This window comes from Aulonocara stuartgranti (genome assembly GCF_965226115.1).
Source record: "Aulonocara stuartgranti genome assembly, chromosome: 22".
NCBI classification, from domain to species: Eukaryota; Metazoa; Chordata; class Actinopteri; order Cichliformes; family Cichlidae; genus Aulonocara; species Aulonocara stuartgranti.
Window position 1 is genome coordinate 15,639,848 of NC_138957.1, and position 23,107 is coordinate 15,662,954.

Here is a 23,107-nt window from a genome sequence, read left to right on the forward strand (position 1 = left end):
ACGAGACAGAAACAATCCTGGTCACACTTTGATGACTACTCTTATTTTTGCTCTCACTAATAAAAACAGTCACTAGATGGCAGGATAGACCGCACCACAAGTACAGAACCACAGTCTCACTGCTCACAGCCACCAGCTGACCAAAATTAAAGGCAAACAAATATGAATCTGACAGATCTGACGTTGTAAAAACACATTTCAATGATTCACAAAAAGATACCAGAATAATATTTTTTTTTAATTTTTGCATTAGGTTTACAGCGATTGTCAGCGTCTTTACAGTACAAAAAGTGTAACTTCTGTGTAAATTTAATTAAACTAGCAGGGACTGAGACATGAAGTGTAGTTTATAATTACTCAGTGACTCAAGGCAGTCACAAAAAAGTGCCTTAAAGAAAATACTGTTTTCAGTAGCTTTCCAACACAGTTGCAGGTTTAATTAACTAATATTTACAAATCAATGAAATGGGAAATTTTAGGATAAAATATTTATCTTATAATTTGAATTACCTGTAGAAAAAACACCCAAAACAACAAAAACTTTGTTGTGTTATTTAAGGTAAGCTGCCTCTGCTCAAAAATGGAAAAAGGTGCACTTGGAGCTGCCCAATTAAAACAAACAAAAAAAAGTTATAGTCTCTTTTTCTGAATTAGTGCAAGATATGCCAGAGAATGATACTAAAAAGATGTGTCATAGCGAGTAGGTAGGAGGCAACGTTAGGCTCATGTCAAAAGAAAACAGACATTATCTGAATAAACACAGGATCCAGTTGCCATCACAGTTTTAACAAGGCTTTCAGAAAGTGCATTTTATGCACCTGTTTGGAGAAATGAAGCGACAGATCTCTCTCTCTCTCAGTAAGTGTTTCTGATCTTCTCACAGAAAATCTGCTGATCGTGTTGAAAAATACCTCAAGCGTTCACATGGATTTATAAAATCCCAATCCTATCCAGTTTGGGATTTCACCTATACGTTGCAGGCTAGTGTCCGGGCTGGAGGTCGTGGCCCGAATCGCCTCCAGACGTCGAGGAAGTGGAGATGCTGTTATGTTGGATGGCTTGCAGATCAAACCCAGGACCTGCAGGGGTGGGACTTCTTCCAGGGCTCACCCCTGCAGCTGGACATAGAGACAGCTGTCAAAGTCACTTATAAAGTTCTGACTCTCTGCTTTTTGGTGTTGGAGATTGTAGGCATCAAATAAAAAGCCACGGCATTTGAGATTAAATGAAAATAGCTCCTTTATTTTAACAATTGAATACTGTACATACATGTATAAAGAACAGTAGAAATATATGAATATGAAATGTGCCAATATTGCATCTCTCTTTGTTCTAAGAAACTCTTGACACATACGTCTTTGTCTGCTTAGGCCACAGCGTTTCACTTTTTAAATATCTTTCGTTACAGGTCAGTTTCAGTCACTGTTTGACATAAACTTGAAGCCGCCTGTGGAGTGCAAGAAAGGCAACTTGTTCCCTGCTAGCTTCATGCAAGGCAAAACAATGCTAGTAGCATGGTACTACAAGTTATCTCAAATACCATTGCGGTGTGGTTCATTAAAACAGAAGGACAAACTTGATATTCCTTTAAATTAAATCAAGAGTGCAGTGCTTTTTTCCCCCTGATCTCTTCAAAAGTGCATTGCTAATTTTTTTGGACACAGCGGGGTTTAAAGCAAGAGTTACTTTACTCTTTTGTGCTGTTTGTTTAGCACTTTAAGACACAGTTTAAAGTGGACCTATTATGCTCATTTTTCATGATAATTCCTGTTTGTCCCTTCGTCTCCCTCCCCTTTTTAGTCAGCTTTCTGAAACAACTGTTGTGCCCAGAACAGAAGGTTTGAAAAGCAGGTTGGGTGGGGTTTCTGTGCTCACAGCCATGGCTGCATACCTGACATAACCACATAAGGATATCCCCTCTCTTGACATCATACACATCCATGTCCATGAGGAAAAAACAAATTCTTTGCTCACATGTACATACATAAAAAACTGGTACCAATTTTAATAACAGTGCGTATATATGACAGAAAATAGGAGAAAGCATAATAGGTCCACTTTAAGGTCCTCGGTGTGTAGAGCAGTGGTTCTCAAAGTGGGAGCACCAGGTGTCTGCATCCAAAAGTCAAAGGGCAAATAATTTGCAAAAAAATAATTTTATAATAAAAAGTGCATATTTACAGATGGGGACATTTACTCCTGCCTGTGTTATCTTTGGGCTGACAGAAGCTCGCCATCAGATGTGATTGTGACACATCACGTCAGTCTATCATCAGCTATCACACACTTTTCTCAGGGTGTAATTAACCATTCCAGCTGTTCGGCTTCTTGTCTTTTTGACATACGGGCTAGCAAGTAGCTTTAATTATTATCTATATTAAGTCAGCAGGTAAAGCTGCATTTAAATCAGAAAATATGAGGGGTTTCTTAGGACATTTTCTCCCCTCTTAGGGGTTCTTGGCCTCGAGAAGTTTAAGAACCCCCTGTGTAATAGCGAGTGCATGTGTAATTGTGGGTACACAAGGTTCAATGTGTGAATTACACCCTCAGTGGTGGATGGAGATGACTGGTGTCAGGCATCTGGAAAAGCTGGTGAGATTTCTACACAGGGTTACAGGGAAGGGGGGTTTTACTCACTGGGGTACCCCTGTGCCTCCCTCTGCCGAGCAGTGACAGGACAGTCCTTGTGGGTGAGCAGAATCTGCTTCAGCTGACCCACCTCCGACTTCAGTGACGTCACCTCATTCTGGAAGCAAACACAGTGAAATGGTAAGCACTCTCGAAGTGTAGGTTGTGTTGATGTGAGTGTGTCTTGTGCTCAGAGCACATCCCACCTGTAGCTGAAGGTTTGTGTGCGTCAGCTCTTCAGCTTTCTTCTCCAGTGATGACACCCACAGCTTCCTCTTCTGTCGGCAGCGGGTGGCTGCGGCCCGGTTACGTTCCAGAAACTTCTGCCTTCGCTCGTCGGGGTCCTGCTCTACTGTCCTCCTTCGACGGTTTCCGCTTCCTCCTACACCACCTCCGCTGCAGCTACCGCTTGCCTGCACTGCATGAGTGTGAGATAGCTGGGAAGGCTGCATCTGCTGTGCAACTGGTGATAACTGCAGAACAAAAACAACAACTTTTTCAAGTAACTGTGCTTGAATGCACAAAAAACCCAGCCATCGTTAAATATAAAGCATTATACCTGCGCAGGAGCAGACAGTGGAGGTGCAGGCGGTGAGCCTGGGTGTAAATGTGAAGGCGGTGATTGGTGAGCCTGAGCGTGAGGTGGTAAATTCCCTGCCTGGTGCAGCTGGTGGCTCTGGGTGCTTCCAAGATGCTGTGGGTGGGGAGCATGGCACCGCTGTTGGTAGGTAAGAGGCACAGGCGGAAGCTGTGAGGGATGAGGCTGAGGATGATGATGATGGTGGTGCTGCTGTTGTGGTTGTTGTTGTTGTAGTGGAGGTGTCTGGTGACGCTGTGGCATCATCTCTATCATGTGGCCCATGGGTGGCACATTGTTACTGATGGTGATCATTCCTGGGTGGTGCTGTTGATAATGGTGGCCCAATGTCTGCTTGGATCTCTGAGCCGAAATAGATAATAAACAAAAAAAGAACAAGTTAATTAATCATGTGATGCTATTAAAAAGTTAAATTATTATCACTTCTATGTGCAATGATTTAGAAATCTGAAGAGATCTAACCACTATCCACTCTGATATCAGCCTCTGAACTGTGTTCAGAGGATAATAAGTATATACTAGTAACCAGATTAAGAAAATACAAACAATTAACGTGAATTCAACTGAGGAAGACTTTCCTTTTCTTTTTCATGTTGGATTATAAAGATATTTATTTACCCCTTTCATGGTCAATATGTTAGAGAATGCTCAGAAGCCCTATAACCACACAGAAAGGCCATAAAACTGCAGTTCCTCAAATGACCACACGAGGCTGGCTTGCACAATGAGACAATCCCAACAGACAACTGTTCAATTCAGTTCAACTGTATTTATATAGCACCAAATCCCAACAACAGTCGCCTCAAGGTGCTTTATAATGTAAGTTAAAAACCCTAGAATAATTCAAAGAAAACAGAGAAAACCCCAACAATCAGATGACCTATGAGCAAGCACTTCGGTGACAGTGAGAATGAAAAACTCCCTTTTAACAGGAAGAAACCTCCAGCAGAAACAGACTCGGGGAGGAGCGGCCATCTACCGTGACCAGTTGGGGGCAAGGGGAGGAAGACAGGACAAAACCACACTTTGGAGGAGAACCAGAGATGAATAATAGCTCACGATTCAATGCAGAGTGTGTGAAAACACATAGGAACGGTGAAGAAGAAACACTTGGGAAGTTCCCAGCAGCCTAGAGCTATTGCAGTGAAACTAAAGGAGGATTCAGCGTGACCTGATCCAGCCTTGACTATATGCTTTGTCAAAAAGGAAAGATGACTATGTTAAAACGCCCAACTTAACAGCATTAAAAAGCAAGATTAAACTCTTCTGAAAGAATGGTTTTGGTCTCTGTGAATACTCCCCTAATAGAAATTGTATTGCAGTTTCATTTCTTTATCATTCTTCTAATTACACTTTTAAAGTTTGACAGTGGCCAGTTTTGGCCAGTCATTGAACTGGACCTCTGGACTGAGCATTTTTAATGGAATTATCAATTGTTGTGTGGCTTACGGCACAAACGAGCAATTCAGCAAGTGACTGTTTCCACTTTGTTGCGTGAGGGTTTCTTTTAGTATTTTATTAGTACTAGTGCATGGAAAAAAAAAATAATGCGTCTGTGAAATTAAAATGATACGATGCCTTTATCAGGTGTTATCAGTGGATAAACACTACAAGTTGATAATTTTAGCCCTTTGGATGTGTAGCTGCTAGGCAATATGATGACATCATAATATCTGAGGTAGATAAGAACCACAGACAGTATAAAAGATGGACGTAGCTGCCCTGACGTCACGCACTGCTTTGAGGTCCCGCTTTGAAGCCTCAAGCTGGCGACGGTGTTTTGCTTGTGAAGAATGGACGTGAAAGAGAGGGGCGGGTCTGACTATTGGCTACTGACTTGTGATTGTCAGCTCAATAGCCAATGTGGTCTTTTGAACCATAGCATGATCAAGATTTATGAAGCAGACCTCATTTTTTTATTATCTGTATGGCGCATAAACTGAGTCTATAAACTCAAATGGAAAATGTTTACAAAGGTCAAGTGAGACAGCTTTTTTTCTTTCCACTACTGGCCTGAAATTCCTACATTTCATTTTATATATCATAGCAAGAAAATTACTAATTAGCGGCCATCTGTGGCTGTGCAGTTCACCCATACAGTGTATGGATACAGCCTTCTAAGAACTCAACTTTCTTTCCCCAAATATGGTAACTTTAGACTCCAAACTAAAAAAAAAAACGTGGCTACAGTCAAAAGACTTGAGTCATAGTGTTCAGTCTATGGTTTATCCTTAACGCCTGCTAAATTAGTAACAGCAGGTTCTCTTTGAAGCAACGGGCCACTTCAAGCCGCGTCCTGCACCTCGATGCAAACAATATCTGCGGGTCAAACCCTCCTTCTTTTCCATCCTCGCCACTTCTCCTCAGCGTCCGCAACTGCGAAGACAACTGTTGATGAGAGATATAACGTGTTCCAATAAATGCTGCCGTCTGCAGCTTGATACCTTCACACTTTATCATTCCCGTGTATCATCTGACTAAACAGACTGTACGAGCTAAATTAAACCTCATCTCACCTTTCTCCAACACTCAGCAGAGAAAAGCAAGAGAGGGAGAGGTCATGTTTGGAGCATGACATCACCCCCCCCATTCCAGTCCCTCCCTGGCAATACTGTTATCTGCTCCCTGTTACACAATATTTCTTTAAGAGAAGAAGCAGATTTCTCTCTCTCTCGCTCTCTCTCTCTCTTCACCATTCAGTGAAGTAAAAAGAGAGCACATTTAACTGGTGCCAAGGATGAGGTCATTGAGCTGTCTGTGCCAGCTTTACCAGCCAGCCAGGCTGCCAGTCATACACACACGCACAGCCACACACACACACTAAATAGAGCGGGACACGAGTCCTTCAGTTGTGTTTACTAGATAGAAACACCCTGACACTGAGGCCGGCGATTACATCATGGGTCTCCTTGGCTTGGATGACACACCACGTTGATATTTCTGTCTGAAGGGATCAGTGAATGAAGACACAAAACTGTACATGAAACACTGATCCACTTGTCAAATGTTTACTTTTCCACTTGAGCTGAGTGTAGCGTTACTGTACAACAGAGGCACGTTAACACACTTTCTGATGTTTTAAATAAGCGGAGGCCTGTTTCGAAAAAGAAAAACCTTTCCGAGGACCAATATAATTCCTTAGATTTATACTACAAGACTCATTCACCTGCTCACACACACACATTCATGCAGCACTTTATTCTGTGTACTTTAGGAACGTTACCTACAACACATACACTCACAGTAGGTGCACCGGGGGGGGGGGGGGGGGGGGGGGTAAGTATCCCGGACTGAACCACTGACAAACCAATATGTAGATGACTCACTCCACCTCTTTGCGTCCACTGAGGACATTTGTGGAACAAATGTGTTGCATCTTGGTGAGTGTTACAAACCTGACAAAAAGTCAAAGTGTTGTTTGAGGGTTAAAATTCTGCATCAGGATTAAGGTTTAAAGTAAGGAGTTGCTTCAGTAATAAAAGCTAAGGTAAGGTAAGAATGTGTTGGGTCATCGGGTACCCTTTTATGTATGTGTGTGTGTGTGTGAGAGAGTGTAAGAAAAGAGGGTCAGAAGTAAACTTGCCACCTGAGTGGCTCCGCAATCTGAAACCACTTTTCAGTTGCCACTCTGTATGCGAGCTCCTCCACAAGAAGCCACAACCTGCGTCCATGCCTGTGTGTGTGTTTGTGTGTGTGGGGCTATTTCACAGTTTTCCCATTTGAAGTAGCTTTTGATAGCAAAATATTTTTAACTATTAATTCCAGATGCAGGTAAAAAGAGGATATGTAAAATTTACAAGCGAAAAGATCGCACGCTTGTTGACGCAAGGGAAATAAAACAACTGAGAAAGCCACGGGGGAGCATGTAGATTGTGACTTCCTGTGGTCCAATGTGTGTGTGTGTGTGTGTTTGGGGGTAGAGTTACATTCTATTTCCTGTCTGTGCTGATTAGAAAGGACTATGGCAAAGGCAGAAGGTGAGGCCGGGTGTCTTTTTTTTAAGTGTTACATAACACTATGAATTTGTCTTTATTGAAAAATCACCCACATTTTGAGCCATTATAGAACAGATTAGAATAAAACGCGACTATTTGTCATTCTACAGGTGTACAACCAAATTTGGAGCAACTCTCTGAGTGGTGCATATAGTTAAGACAAAAATATATTCAAATACATATATATCAATATAAAGATATCAGAATATGAGATCAGTATAAGTTATTATACACACACAAACACACTCCTACTTTACAGACTTTAGTAATATTGCACCGGATGTTCTGAGTGATGATGATACACAGTGTTATGAGCTGGAGCAGGATGGTAAAGGGTATATATAATGGACATCTCTGTTCTAACTGAGCTTACTATAAGCCTCAGTCACCCAATCAGTCATTCATATAGCACTTTAGTTTACACCTAAGTGCTTTGTCTAACAATAAAACACACCGAGTGCAGCAGGGTTCAGAATCCTGCCACAGAAAGATTCAAAGTGCAGACTGGGATTGAACCTCCAACCTTTCAATTGTTAGCTTACCTCACTCAACCTCACTCTGCCTCCTGAACCACAGACAACCAAAACGTTAGGATAAGATATAATATGCTGGGAGTTGATGAAACATGCAGAAATCCACTCTTCATAAACAGCTGTGGTGTAATGCATTATTAGTGTAATGCTAATATAATGTTATTAGCTCCAATAATGGAAATAGTGGAAAAAGGTAGTCAGACTGACTGATGATCACCTACCTGGGGTGAAGAACAGGAGGGGTTGTGTACAGGAGCCGGTATACCCATTGCACAAGACATCTGCTTCTCCATCTGAAGAAGAAACAGTAGACACAAAAAGAATCTTTCAGCTGTGACAAAGGGAAGCAGCAGCTTGTATCCACATAAACCTCAAGTATGAAGAGTTCCCCCAAAGGTCACATCCATCTGGAGTTTTGACATTTTGATTAATTTATCCACAAAAGTGAATTTTCCTGTCATGGGTCCACTATACCTGCATCTATAAATCATCAGGCATGCGTGTTTGAATGTGTGGGAGTCTGAACATGACAAACACCATCCCCTTCCATACTTACAGTCATGTGCTGAGCAGATGCCCCTTGCATGGCGGGGTCTGGCAGGGTGCCAGGTAAGGAGGCTGGCAGCGGCTGCCTGTGTCTGTTCCGCATGTGAAGGAGGCACGACAGCGGCCCGGGAACCGGCCTGTGGTGAGCCGAAGAGGGAGAGAGCGATAGAGACGGGTCATGCTAGAGAGCCGTCCACAGCCAAAGTTTCATAAAACCAGGTTCAGTAAGAGGTGCAAGTTGAAACATTTATAGCTGGGTCTTAATGGCAGATGGAGGTGAGATGTGAGAATGGTCATATCGTCTTATTTTTAGGGGAAGCTGTATCCAAATCTACAAACAAAAAATGTATACAAAGCCAGCAGAATGGCGCTGTTCTGGGACCTCCCTGCACTTTAATGTGTAGGACCTTCACACAAAACAGAGCTGGTAACAGTGGCAACAGATATGCCACTGAGCTAGGGAAGAGGTGGGTTGCAAAGTGGCTTGCAGATGTGCTACAGCAGCTAAAATAGCCCTCCCACTGTTTACAAGGGTATCAGCTGAGCCATCAGCTGATGATGTAGGCTAGCACTGAGATCAGCTGATCTGCTACCACTGCAGGTGAGGGTAACTTGGCTGAACTAACATCATGTTTGATTTCTACTACTTACTTCAAATATTTTTTCAAAAGGAAAAGATAAGTGATTTTAGCTGGCAGGCTTACCTTCGTCTGAGCAACGAGTTGGCACAGTTTCCTAAAGTAAAGCAGGAGTATATCTTTCTAGAAGCAGCATTTCAGTCATCCTGTTTATTTCATACATTTAACAGATTTTACTGGAACTACTTTCTACGGAGGAAATAGTCCCTTACGAAACTGTTGACAGGGTGTTCTGCTTATTGTCCAGAATATTAAGTTCTCTAGGCAAAGATGTTGCTGTTGAACTTTTTTGACATGGGGAGTAGCACAACCTAAATTCCACTGAGCCTCATTGTTTTGGGATGGCGGAGAAGTCTCAAAGGCAGATGTGTCAAAACATTGGCAAGTTGGCAAATCAAAGCTGCCAACCACTAGAAACAAATGTTACTGAGGAGTCTCTGAGAGCCCTTAAACACTCCAACGTGATCAAAAAGCACTGATGTGTTATTGTATGCCAGGAGAGAGCTGTAAACAGAGTTTTGAGGTAAAGCGCTGACAAGAGAAAGAGTGATGAAGTTTAAAAAAAATGGAAAGAAAAGAAAGACGTGGAGAAAAATGACAGCCCGAGAGGGAGGTGCAAAGCCTGCAGATCAGAGCGGGGGGGATCCAGAGACCCAGGGTGCCATGTGCTGACCTAACCCCTCTGGCTCTTTGCCAGTCGGACAGCGTGGGCCTGCATGGCCACGCTGAGGTCATCATCAATGATGTCATCGCCGAATCTGAGGGTATGCGACCCTTTTAGAATACAACAAAGCGCAGACAAACCAAAACAGCATTTCCTAACATAACCACAACAGTTCTACCAGGCCAGCAGCCAGACATTCAGACCAGGTCACTATGGAAACCGGTGGTAAACACTTGGGGAAACAGCTAGATGCCCGATCCAGAGTTCACTTAGTAACTCTTAGCGGGTTTCACTGACTAACATGCTGTCTGGATTCAGCTGGCACTGATTAATGCTGCCATAAATGACTGTCAGCTCGCTCCCCACTGTCCTGTCACGTCCTGTCTGAGCCTGGACAGATGTTTGGAGCTAATTATGTCACTGACTCACTTGTGGCACCTTGATTCATCTAATCAACAACAGATTTGACAGCCTTTTGTTTGTCTACAGTATGCGTTGCAAGCAGAAACCATCGGTTTGATGGAGATGATGGAGGCACTTTTATGTAAGATTGACATTTGGGCGGGAATCGCTATTTACTATATTTAGCATAACTAAACCCCAGAAAACACACAAAAAAATCTTTTTTTAATCACAACGTGTCCAGTTTGATCTCAGAATATCATACATCTGCTCTCCCGTGAATTAATAAAGCCTTAAAATAGTCATAAATGCAAAAATGACATTGCTGTAATAACTAGGACTGGTAGAGAAAATGTTACACTAAAAAAAGAAAAACTATAAAAGTCAAAATCTTCTCAAGCAAATGTAAAATGGTTCCAACTTGTAGAAATATGTGAGTGTGCCTAGGCCCGTACAGGTGTATTTATAGGTGGGCTGATGGCACAAGAATAAAGACAAACAGGCCCAAAAATGCTTATTATTATTATCATTATTATTATTACAGGATTAGGAGTAAGGTTAGGGTTAGGTTTTGGTCCTCCCCATTCTAAACTGGCAAATGTTTAGAAACTAGAGGCTGATGCCTTTCAAACATTTTCTCATTCCAGTTTTTCCTATTTTAAAGCACCACAGCTTAGAGGTTAAAGCAATTAAAGTTTACACTGAAAAAACAAACAACAGCATTTTCTCTGTCTAGAAACATTCATAGAGTTAATCTGGATAATCCACCGGCCTAACTGTGAAATGCTTTAGTCCCAATAAAGCTGTAGGCTTCATGTTGTGCTTATTGCCCAGAATATGAGGTACACTGTTTCTGTTAGTGATTAAAGCTGACTGAAAAGGGTAGATTTCTTGTATTAGCTGAAAAACATTTTAAGAGGCAGACAAAGACATATGTGAAATTTTTTTAAATAAAAAGTTACACATAAACAGTTTAATGTTCAGTTTTTTTAAGTTTCGTTTTTAAGGTAACCTGATATACACGTTATTATAAACAAGTGAAGTTATTTAATTATGTTGCTGTGGCAGGCATGAGTTCGTTTTTCTTTATGAAATTAGAGATGAAAATTACTTGTATTACCTAAAGTTGCAAGTAATATTAGTCAGTAAACAATTAAATAAGTACTTGAAAACACCTTTTTTTCCTTATCAAACAGAATGCTGTAAATATACAGCATAATGAAGAGCAGAATACATAATGAACCCTGTATGTGTGTATTATGAGAACTTGTGAGGGCGGACTGTTTACTAGGTTTCACAAATTCATAGCCGGCCTTTTAGGAGGAGTGGGAGCAGCTGCAGGGAGCTGGTCAGATGAAAGACAGGAACTCCTCTAATCTGTCTGTAGAACTGGGTGATAACCAGGGAGCCAAGGAAGCTGCCCAGGCGCTGAGAGACTCCGGTCTGGTTCTGAGTCTTTGCAGACATGTAACAGAGACAGTAGCTGCATGGTGGGGTGGGTAGCGTCTAAGGGACTGAGTGGCTTTTTATGCAGTGGTTCTTCATCACTTTTGGAGTTACTTAATTCTCTCACTAAACTGACGTATAATTTTTTTCCTGCTTCTTCCTCTCACTTCGTTAATGAAGTGATGAATTATGCAGCGGAAACGCCAGCTTGTGAGCGGCGGAATGATTTATAATGCGTCCATAACAGGAGGAAAAAGAAAGAATGAGAAAAGGAAATGTGTTTGCGTGTGCGATGTAGGGAAAATGTAAGATACACATATATGTGTTTCGATGCCTGTAGGTAAATGTGTGTGTGTGCGTCTGTGTGAACTTACTCGGAGTGTGTTAGGGTGGAGGTAGCCTGGGTGATGACTGATCCAGACTGGGAGGAGGACAGGGCTTGCTGGGCGGCCAGGCTGCAGCTAGGGGCCATCATGGGGCCATGTGTCTGGGGATGATGCAGTGCATGAGTCTGGGGATGATGCAGCGGTGGTTGGGGATGTGGGTGCTGAGGCTGGGGTGGGTGCTGGAGCTGATGTTGGGGTTTGAGCTGGTGCTGGCTCATACAGGAGGGCCCATTATGAGAAAGCGACTGTGGAAAGAATAAAAAAAAAAGACAAACAGCTGAGACCATTGTAAACTTGTGGGGCAGTAAATGATTGAAGTCTTTTACGATCAGAGATTACGGTGCCAGTCAAAGTCCTTTTAGACACTAACGCAGACACATGGCAGCCATCATGAGATGCGGCAGAGCAGTTTTTTTAAGCATTACCTATATTAACTTTAATTTCATTGTTCACAGGGAGATTAATATTGCTTATATACACTCACCTGTCAAATGTGTCAAATCACTTAAAAGGTTTCTGTCTATCAGTCCCCACCATATCTTAAAGACCTCATAATACCATATCATCCCAATAGAGCACTTTGGTCTCAGACTGCTCGTTTACTTATGGTTCCTAGGGTACTTGAAAGTAGAATGGGAGGAAGAGCCTTCAGCTTTCAGGCCCCTCTTCCGTGCAACAAGCTCCTATCTTTAAGATTAGGCTTAAACTTTCCTTTTTGATAAAATATATAGTTAGGGCTGGATCAGGTGACCCTCTCATGATGCACTGAGTGTTTCTTCAGTCACTACGTGTTTATACACCACTGTGCATTAAATCATTGGTTATTATTAATCTCTGGCTCTCTTCCACAGCACGTCTTTTGTCCTGTCTCCCTCCCCTCCCCTCAGCCACCCCCTATCTGCCCCCCTCTGAACTTAGTTCTGCTAGAGGTTTCCAAGTGTGTGTTTTCCCTCCCACTGTCACCAAGTGCTTGCTCATTGGAGATCATCTAATTTGGGTTTTTTTGCTCTAGTATTGTAGAGCCTTTACATTAAAGTCTTGAGGTGAGTGATGCTGTGATTAGGTGCCATATAAATAACAATGAATTGAACTGTCTTTGCCTCCAAAATCAAGCTTTAAAAAGCTTTTTTCCCCCTGGTAGTCATACTACCACTCTCTATACATGCTCTTTCAAAATTGTCCCAAATATTTTGATTTAATTGCTTTGAGTGCCACATTTCTCTCTTATAATGCCTGTGGTGACAGCGATGAGAGTGTGTGCACTTGTTTAGTTGTCTCTGAGTGTGACGACTAGCTGTTTAATTTACAGGGTAGAATGTGATCGCTCGGTGTGTCTTTCCTGCAGCAGGTCAGATATCTGCAGCTGTCTGACCGGGCCTGACTCCCTCACAAACAAGTGTCACTCAAAACATAAACTCTCAGCAGCACCGGGGGACGGATCTGCATCATGTCTTAATACTTGCTTCTTTCCAGCTAACGTCAGACTAGAACTGATGGTTTATTTTAAGTGAAATAAAATAATATAATAATAAAAAAACTTGTCAGACTTACCTGCTTCTTGTTTTCCTCCTCTTGTGCTTGAAGAAATTCTTCCTCGATCTCCTTGAAGAGACCAACCTCTTCGCAGTTCTGCAGAAATCGTGTCGGCGTCGGAGTCTGGTCTAGAGTCATTGCATCCAAATGGAAACAAAAGAGAGGGAAAAAAAACGGATTTGCTTTTTAAAAAAATTTGAAGCACTTGCCAAAACAGACTGTAGTTTAAGCTTTTTTTGCTTTCTAAATTAACAGTGGTGCAGGTCGTCATGCGAAGAAGAGGAACGAGTCTCCTCTCAGCTGAGCTCTCCGTCTCTGCCTGATAACATCAGTCTGTCTCTCCCTGAGCCGTCTAAACACATAGAGGTCAGAGGTCACATGAGGGTTTTTGTTTTGACAGGGGAGTTCCTGCAGGAGGCGTGACAGGCTGCAGGACGGAGGTGCAGAGGGAGAGTCTGCAGAGGCCAGATCTTGCGCCGTTGTTTACATCCAGACAAATCTTTGGGGAAAACATTGACACCAACAGCCACGTTCGCCTCCAAAATTGTCACAAAAATGAAGCCAAAACATCGCAGCATGGCTTCCATGACTTTTATGATTTCACCTTTCTTGTGTGGCTACACTTTTCTCAGCACCACGGCTTCCACTGGCGATGGGGTAATACTTTGGTTGTACTGCTTTGCATTGATTCCTACACCACCACAAAAGCCAGCTTATGCTCATATGTTGCTTTAGTCCGGGCTGAAGATGAGGTGGAAATTCTTCTTGTTTTGGCATTGGGACTCGTACTTACTCATATTTTCTACAAGCAGCCAAGCCACTGCTTCCTGCTCATGGTCAGTATGTATTCACAGAAATGTTAATGTGGAAGCACAATATTTAAAAACTGTGTTTATATGATCGTCTGGAGGTTGTTTTGATGTTAAAGATACTAATACTACTACTGTAGCCTGAGCAGGTAGTGCATAACACAGAAATGTGAGGCTTGCAAAGTTAATTTAGATGCAGAATCAGCATTTTACAGCCGTTCACAATGGGACTAATCTTAATGGGGCATTTGTTTCCCTGGAAATCACTGCAAATGTGTTTGATATAGTCTGAGTGAAATTGTCAACTGTTGTTAGATGCTTACTTTTTTTAAGAGCAAACCTTTCCTAAATTCTTATTTTTGCCATTGAAACACATGACCGGACACTGAATCTACACACAGACACACAAAACAAGCTAAGGAAATTTTCTCTGACTTAGCAGATCTTGAAACAGGAAGAATCTTTATCTTTCCTCTTGTAGAAAAAAACATCCTTAAAAAAATAGGAAGAGGATGAATTTACAATATCAGTGCTTTTAAAACAATCGGAGAAGGTTCAGCAGTCTTGCTGCTATTATCAGTCTGTTGCATAGAACTGAATTAGAAACAATTAAACAATTTTGGAATTTTATTTTCACTCCTCATGAATATTTGTGTTGTAAATACAGAGCACAGTAATGATTAATATACATTTAAATGATGGCTAAATTGTGCTAAATTAAAACCATGAGCTCTAGAAGCAGTGAAATACTGTGTTTTACATGGGCCGTGCAGAGACCGGTGCACCTACTCTCCACGTTTTTAAATCAAAGTGCTGTTATCTGTGTTTTGGCTCTAATCTGATGGAGTATACTGTACATGCTGCAACACGAGACCATTTGTAGTCTGTTTGAGGGAAGGAAGCTTGCTTTGGTGGGTTATCTGACTTCATACTGTATAGTATATCGTCATCTTTTTAAAAAAAAAATATATCAAGCACTGATCTTGAAAAGGAGGAAGTTTCACCACAGACATGTGCAGCCAGGAGATGCGGTCACTGGGAGACTAGGATGAAATCTCAGAGAAGCTCATTTTCTTCCTTACCTGTGAATGCTGCATCTGTCTTTATGGAGGGGAACTTGAGGGTCATCTCATGCTTGTGCCTGTGGATGATCAGATGTTCCTCTAACTGGAAGCGCTGCAGCACACCAACACAGGAAGAGAGATGTGAAGGGATGCGTGCAGCTGTGTGACACGCGGGATGATTTTCTCAGTTAAAGCAGCTGATTACATCTTAAGCTGACTAAGACATCATGATGCTCTTAGTCTGTTAAGTATTTTAGGTTATTCATCACTTCAGAAACATTTGTATTTATCAGAAACTCCTCCTATATTCTACAGCTTGATCGTTACTCATTTCATTGATGATTAGGTCTGACATCCTGGGTTTTTTTTTTGGTTTTTTTAAAATGACCATTACAGTCCTTGTAATGCCACACGTATATAGCATTCTACTGACCTGAGAGCAGCCCGGGGCGCCGCACATATAAGGCCTGTCCTGTTTGTCATTCATGTCATACACAAGCCTGCACAAACAGAAGAAGTGAGAAAAATTTATTTACCTGCAGTCTCAGATCACAGCTCAGATGAGCTCACCCAGCAGGCAGCCTGAGGTTCCCTGTTTTATGTTTTGTATTTACACGGATAATTCACATACTGTTCACCTATTATCGTGCCTTTATTGTGGAAGCCGTGTGTAATGAGATAGTTGCCACAGATGATGGATGTTTCTTCCTGAGACACAATATTAAGTTGACGAAAATGATCCCTTTGGTGCCAACGGACGGGGGTGAGAGCATACACTAGGTATTAGGACGAGCCCTATAGCGTACAAACCATGTTTTTTTCCAGCCTTTCATTACTCATTAGTAATTACACGTAAACACAAGAAGGGCATCAAAGCCTTCCAGCATTGGGAGCTTTACTTTTCACTTGGAGTGGGGACTAAGTATAGTGCAATTGTTTCAGGCTACAATTAGGCTTTCATCGGGGTATCAGTTAATAATACTGGTGTGATGAAAGGATAAGTGCTCGCCATGTCTTACATCAAGTCACTGGGATAAAATTATCAACACAAATGCTTATGAGAGTCACAGTAATAAACCAGCTTGCAGTGCCAACCCAGAACCGACCCAGTTGCCTCTGCTGCGAGGATATTAAGCCGTCGATGTGGAGCAATTGTGAATTATTTGAAGACTGCTGTTGAAGCACAAAGTAAGAAGGTCTTCAAATCCTCAGCCAGGTGACAACAGGTGACAAGGGTCAACAAATGTTACCAGTGTTGCTGTGGGAGGAGATGGTGGTTATGAGAAGCATATTCACAGGTTGCAAACTCCCCCACCCCTTGTGTAAGCGTGAGCCGAGAGCAATGAGAAGACAGCAAAGCGCGTGCTGATGTTATGGGAAAGACTGAGAGCCGAAGAGACGAGTTGGGAAAGAGAGGGCAAAAGTAAAGGCATCCATAAGAAGTGGAAAGAAAGTGTGTGTGTGTGTGTGTGTGTGTGTGTGTGTGTGTGTGTGTGTGTGTGTGTTTGAGTGAGAGGACGGGTGGGAGGTGGAGAGTGACATTAGGTTGATGGCGAGGAAAATGGAAAGGGCAAGTGGCAGTGATCGAGAGAGGGAGAGGAAAGCAGGAGGAGGAGGACACAATGAATGAAAGAGAGAAGGAATGAGGGTGGGAGCCTGCGAAGGGAGGGCTGCACTTCAGGCCTACTCGTGACAGGTTCGAACCTGCCTCAGCCCCCATTTTCCAACCCCAGGCAAGTAGAGGTGACTTCATAGGTGTGCGTGTGCTTGTGTGCTTGAAAATAAACCAGTAACTAGGTGATCACAACACCAAAATTCCAGCAAGATCGGAGATTGATCAAAGTATTTAAGGTTTTGATTCTCAGCTAATACAGAAAGCAGGTTTATTAGTAGTTTTATGTATCAGCAGTATGTAACAGCGTGCCACAGTCAGCTGTACTCGAAGTGTTTCACAAGCTCACATTTTACAGACAAATGTAAAAATTTAAAGCCCAGCATCCAGTTTGTAACCCCTCTGCCCCCTCTTTCTGCTCTTGTACAAGATTAGCAGACTCAGCACATTTCCAGCAAAACCTTCTGTCAGAGCGGGCACTTCAATGCGCAATGACGTCATCCTTAACGGATGAACTCAACAACAGACCAGGCAACATACTGTCAGTTTAAGACAGGATTTACGTTGACAAAAAAGTTTTCCCGCCTCATTTTTTAACTGTCATTGTTCTACACTTACACTCGGTTACTATGACTCACAGAAAAACACGCACAACTTTTAATATCACCTGTAAGCATCAAAGAAATCATTTTTAAAAAGGTGCCAGGTTTAGTTACTCACTACACTTCTTCAAGTCCCCCGTATCTGATGGATGAATCATGACAGCAGCTGGCATGGAGCTCATTCTGCTCAATTTAAATCGCAGTCCTTAACCAAAAAGTCCTCCGGACGGTCACTGCCTGCGTCTCAAGAACTTGACCGGTATTTGTGTGTGTGTGTTTATGTGTGTTTGTGTGTGTGAGTTGTCTTTTCCTCCTACCGCACCGTAAAGGAACCTGTTCAACTCATAAACAAGCCCGGCACAGCTGTACAGAGAGTGCTGTCACACACCCCAAATAGACAGGAGCGCTCAACCTTTCCGCTGGGTGATGAGACTTCACCGGGACACCTCGCTAAAAAGTTCCGCCGTCAACTTTTCTTTCCTTTTTCTTTTTAAACCGTCAAAATAAAAAATAAAAATAAAAATAATAAAGGCACAGTATCAGGAGAGCGGTTGCCGCGGAGCTAGAAAGTTTTGTGAATGGAAGTAAAAGACTTACCTACAAGTAGAGAGTAGACGAGCGGCGCTCCAGAGAGGAACCACGTTGGACTGGAGCGAGATTACAATACGTTCTATTTACAGAAGCATTACATCACCCTCCCGGTGACGTCACGTGGGATTCCTGAACTTCTAAATCATTGCGGTCCCGTACGGAGAGAGGGCTTGAGAGGGGCGGGGTTACGACACGGTGAGGGGGACGGGACGGAACAGCAGCAATAGCAGCAGCGTGGTGCTGGACCGGAGTCAGTGACAGACCCACCGGGTAGACACACCAACGGCAACGTGACGGGACACGGGGCAGACCGGGTGGGCGGATGAGACCCAGTTAAGTGTTTGTTTGTTTGTTTGTTTTTATCCTGTCCCCACTTTTGGTGTGTGTCTGAAACGGGACGTTCCAGCGTCTGTATCGAGTTTACGTGTCCAAATGAGCGAGAGCCTCTGGGTCTTTTTCTTCTTCTCAGAACGTTAGACAGTCAACGGTATGAGACTATTTGCTTGAAAATAAAGCTGAAACCCTGAAGTGATTTCAACGAAACGTTAAGTACATCCTGTCATCACCCAAAGCAACATGATAATAATAATAATAATAATAATAATAATAATAATAATAATAATAATAATAATAATGAAGGGGCTTTTTAGAAAGTACTAGTCTTCCATTTAGAAAGTCAGTGTTACGGCCCAGACAGTAGCTACTTTCAAGCAAGAAATTTATTTATATAGCACTTTCAGATCAGCCCCCAGCTGAACACAAAGTGCTGTACACTTGACATGCCAGAAATGATACATTGAACATGTTAAAAAAAATAAGAAATAAATAAAAATAAATTAAAATAATATAAAATAAATAAAAAATATTTAAAAAATAAAAAATAAGCTGATTATTAAAATGACATTTAAAATAATAAAATTAGCACAAATAGCAAAAACAATAATAAAATAGTATAAAAATGATGATGAGAATGACATTTAAAACAATAAAATCAGCATATTAGATTAAAACAATAAAATCAGGGTCAGACTGTGTCATAAGCCAAGGAGTAAAAATGGGTTTTAAGATATGTTTTAAAAGTGGACAGTGAAGGGGCCTCTCTAATGTGCTGGGAAAGATTGTTCCACAGATTAGGAGCAGCAATAGAGAAGGCCCTGTCCCCTCTGAGCTTTCTCTTGGACCTGGGTACCTCCAGGAGCAGCTTAACAGCTGACCTGAGAGACCTGGGGGGTGGGTAAAGATGCAGAAGCTCAGAGAGGTAAGTTGGGGCAAGACCGTTTAAACATTTAAAAACAAACATGAGAATTTTAAAATGAACTCTAAGATATACAGGCAGCCAATGGAGTGAAGCCAGGATGGGAGTTATGTGCTCTCTTTTACGAGTTCTGGTTAAAAGTCGTGCAGCAGCATTTTGGACCAGCTGCAGACGAGAGAGAAGATGCTGACTAACTCCAAAATACAGTGCATTACAGTAATCTAAACGAGATGAAATAAAAGCATGGATTACCATTTCAAGATGCGGCCTGGATAAAATAGGTCTTATCTTTGCCAAGCGCCTTAAATGATTAAAAACTGGACTTGACAGTAGCACTAATTTGACTGTCTAATTTAAAATCACTGTCCATATTAAAACCCACGTTTGTAACAACAGATTTAAAATACTCTGCCAGGGTTCCCAAATCAATAGCAGAGGGTTCACAAGGTCCACTAGGACCAAACAGAATAACCTCAGTTTTTCTTGAATTACATTTTAGAAAGTTTAGGGACATCCAAGATTTAATGTCTTCTAGACATGCTAGAAGTGGCTTAATAGAGAAGGCCTCTTTCTGCTTCAGAGGCAGATAAATCTGACAGTCGTCAGCGTAGCAGTGGAAGGATATTCCATGCCTTCTGAGGATGGTTCCCAGGGGCTGTAAATATAATGAAAAAGCAGAGGCCCTAAAATTGAGCCCTGTGGGACCCCAGACTAAAAAGTGGCAGAGGAAGACTCATACCCTAAAAAGTTAACACTAAAAGTTCTGTTGCAAAGATAAGACATAAACCAGCTGCTTTATTCACAAGGGATTGTCACAGCGGGTAGCTCCCCATGTTTGATTTGGCACAGCTTTTGCGCCCGATGCCCCCTCTGACCCAAAGCCATAAGGATTTGTGGTCCCTCCTGGGATTCTTTCGTTTGAAAGGTGAATGTGCAAACCACTACAGTTATACTTAAAAATAAATAAATAAATAAAACAATAATACGCATTATTTCTAAAATACGACAGCTTAAGACATGGTGATAAACTTCTAGAAGTAGTTGAGTACTTTTCTTTTGAAAATGTGAGAGTTTAAAAAACCTGTCCAGGTCATACATCCGGTATACATAGACGTACAGATATTATTATGATTATGATTATTATTATTATTATTATTATTATTATTATTATTATTATTACATAATAATAATAAAACAAGAAATAAAATGTGACAATAAAGACAATATTACAGAGAAAACCCCAACAAACTAATGATGTAATAATAATCCATTATGAGGACTTGGAGACAGTGGGAACGAAGAACCAACTTTAAACAGAAAGTGATTGTAAATTGATTTATATAGCATGAGACCTCGAAATCTTTTTGAAGGTCATTCTGCTGACCTAAATATCACTAAACTGAGAATAAATTATCAATTATCCACTTTAACTGTAGAAGTCTCTATGCTAATTTTAGTCATATCAAAGAATATCTTAACCAGTTTTCACATCCATTTAGTGTCATTGCCTTATCAGAAACTTGGATCAATATGGAAAAAGGAACAGACTTTGAACTGGAGGGTTATGAATTCACATTTATAACTAGGCGAAACAAAGGAGGAGGAGGAGTGGCCTTGTATGTGGACAAATCCTTGAAATTTAATGTGGTGGAAAAGATGACGATGGTGATTGATAATGTACTAGAATGTATTACAGTTGAAATTTGTAAAGAAAAAAGTAAAAATGTAATCATTAGCTGTATATACAGAGCTCCAGGTAGTAGTATTGAGACATTTAAAGACTGGATAGAAGAAACATTTATTGAAATAGCTCGCAAAAAAGTTTTCATTTGTGGAGACTTCAATATTGATTTGCTAAACCCAAATAAACATAAAACCACTGAGGAATTTATAAACACAATGCACTGTATGAATCTATTCCCTAAAATTACTAGACCTACCAGGATTACATCACATTGTGCAACTCTCATAGACAACATTTTTGCAAATGACATTGAAAATAAGACTGTAAGTGGACTCCTGATTAACGACATAAGTGACCATCTTCCAATTTTTACAATCTATGATAGGAATTACAAGATCAATAAAATGGACAGTAAAAAAGAGTACAGACGAGTAAGAACAGAAGAAAGAATGAATGCATTTAAAAAAGATTTATTGAAGGAAAACTGGGGTGAAGTATATCAGGAACAGGACGTTAATAGTGCTTATAATAAATTCCTTAGAATATTTACATTACTGTACAATACCAACTGTCCAATAAAGCAATATAGTAGGAAACAGAAATATATGGACTGTCCATGGATAACAAAAGGTCTGCAAAATGCATGTATAAAGAAAAATGCTCTATACAGAGAGTTCTTAAGAACGAGAACTAAAGATGCTGAAATCAGATACAAAAGATATAAAAATAGGTTAACTAATATACTTAGATTTAGTAAAAAGGAATACTATAAGAAGCAATTAGATATAAATAGAAATAATAATAAAAGATTATGGGAAATCCTGAACAGTGTTATAAAATGTGGGACTGGACAAAAGAACTATCCCAAGTATTTCATTTGTAATGACCATGAAGAATACAATATGGATGTTGTGGCAAATAGTCTCAATGAATTCTTTGTAACTGCTGGACCAAATTTAGCAAGAACAATCACTCATCCTGGGAAAGCACAGGAAAAACCCGATACACTGATTGACAGAAATCCATATTCTATGTTTCTCACAGCCGTTGATGAAAATGAAGTTCTTGAAATTGTCAAAAAATGTAAAAATCACAAATCTTTGGATTGTAATGATATTGATATGATAGTGGTTAAAAGAGTCATTGAGGCTATTATAAAACCATTTACATACATCTGTAATTTATCATTTCAAACTGGTCGATTTCCAGACAGAATGAAAATAGCAAAAGTTATACCTCTATACAAATCTGGAAACAAACACCATTTCACAAACTACAGGCCTGTCTCTTTACTACCTCAATTCTCAAAAGTTCTTGAAAAACTGTTTAAAAACAGACTGGAAAAATTTATAGATAAACATAAACTACTCACTGAGAGTCAGTACGGATTCCGATCAAGCAGATCAACATCATCGGCACTATTAGATTCAATAGAATACATCACAAATTCCATAGACAAAAAGCAATATGTGGCTGGGTTATTCATAGACTTGACAAAGGCATTTGACACTATAGATCATGATATATTAATAAGAAAACTGGAACGTTATGGTGTCAGAGGGGTAGTTTTAGATTGGGTCCGGAGTTATTTAAGTGACAGAAAGCAGTTTGTGAAAATAAATGGTGGTTGCTCCTTATGTATGGACATTGCTTGTGGTGTACCCCAAGGGTCAGTTTTGGGTCCAAAATTCTTCAACTTGTACATTAACGACATCTGTAAAGTGTCCAAAGTATTAAAAGTGGTTCTCTTTGCTGACGATACAAACATTTTTTGCTCTGGTGATGATCTGCAGAATTTATTGGAGGATATGACTAATGAAATAAGTAAAGTGAAGTTCTGGCTTGATAAAAACAAATTATCATTAAATTTGAATAAATCTAAACTTATGTTATTTGGAAATAGTAGTTTAAATACTAATGCAAAGATTCAAATAAATGGTGTTGATATTGAAAGAGTCAGTGAAAATAAATTTCTGGGGGTAATAATAGATGAAAAACTTAACTGGAGAGCTCACGTAAGATATATTCATTCCAAAGTATCACGAAGCATTGCAGTACTAAACAAGGCAAAACAGGTATTCGACAGAACATCACTTCATATTCTCTACTGTTCACTGGTTT

General features: G+C 40.8%; 1 protein-coding gene across 7 annotated transcripts; it reads right to left on the reverse strand.

The window, feature by feature from the left end:
- Window positions 1-217: 217 nt before the first annotated feature.
- LOC309699299 (cyclic AMP-responsive element-binding protein 5-like) lies at window positions 218-18,193 on the reverse strand. 7 transcript variants are annotated; one of them, XM_082522270.1, is made up of 11 exons: window positions 18,058-18,193; window positions 15,676-15,742; window positions 15,261-15,354; window positions 13,388-13,497; window positions 11,825-12,081; window positions 8,311-8,437; window positions 7,976-8,047; window positions 3,188-3,568; window positions 2,835-3,101; window positions 2,638-2,746; window positions 218-1,118 (listed from the first exon to the last, which is right to left on the reverse strand). In XM_082522270.1, exons 2-11 carry the CDS (start codon window positions 15,727-15,729, stop codon window positions 982-984), a joined length of 1,608 nt encoding a protein of 535 aa, XP_082378396.1. In that variant the 5' UTR covers window positions 15,730-15,742; window positions 18,058-18,193; the 3' UTR covers window positions 218-981. The 7 variants fall into 7 exon arrangements, with proteins under 7 accessions (XP_082378396.1, XP_082378393.1, XP_082378395.1 ...); XM_082522267.1 differs by having other exon boundaries at window positions 18,054-18,193; XM_082522269.1 differs by lacking the exon at window positions 18,058-18,193 and adding an exon at window positions 17,845-17,942.
- Between the last annotated feature and the right edge of the window lie 4,914 nt (window positions 18,194-23,107).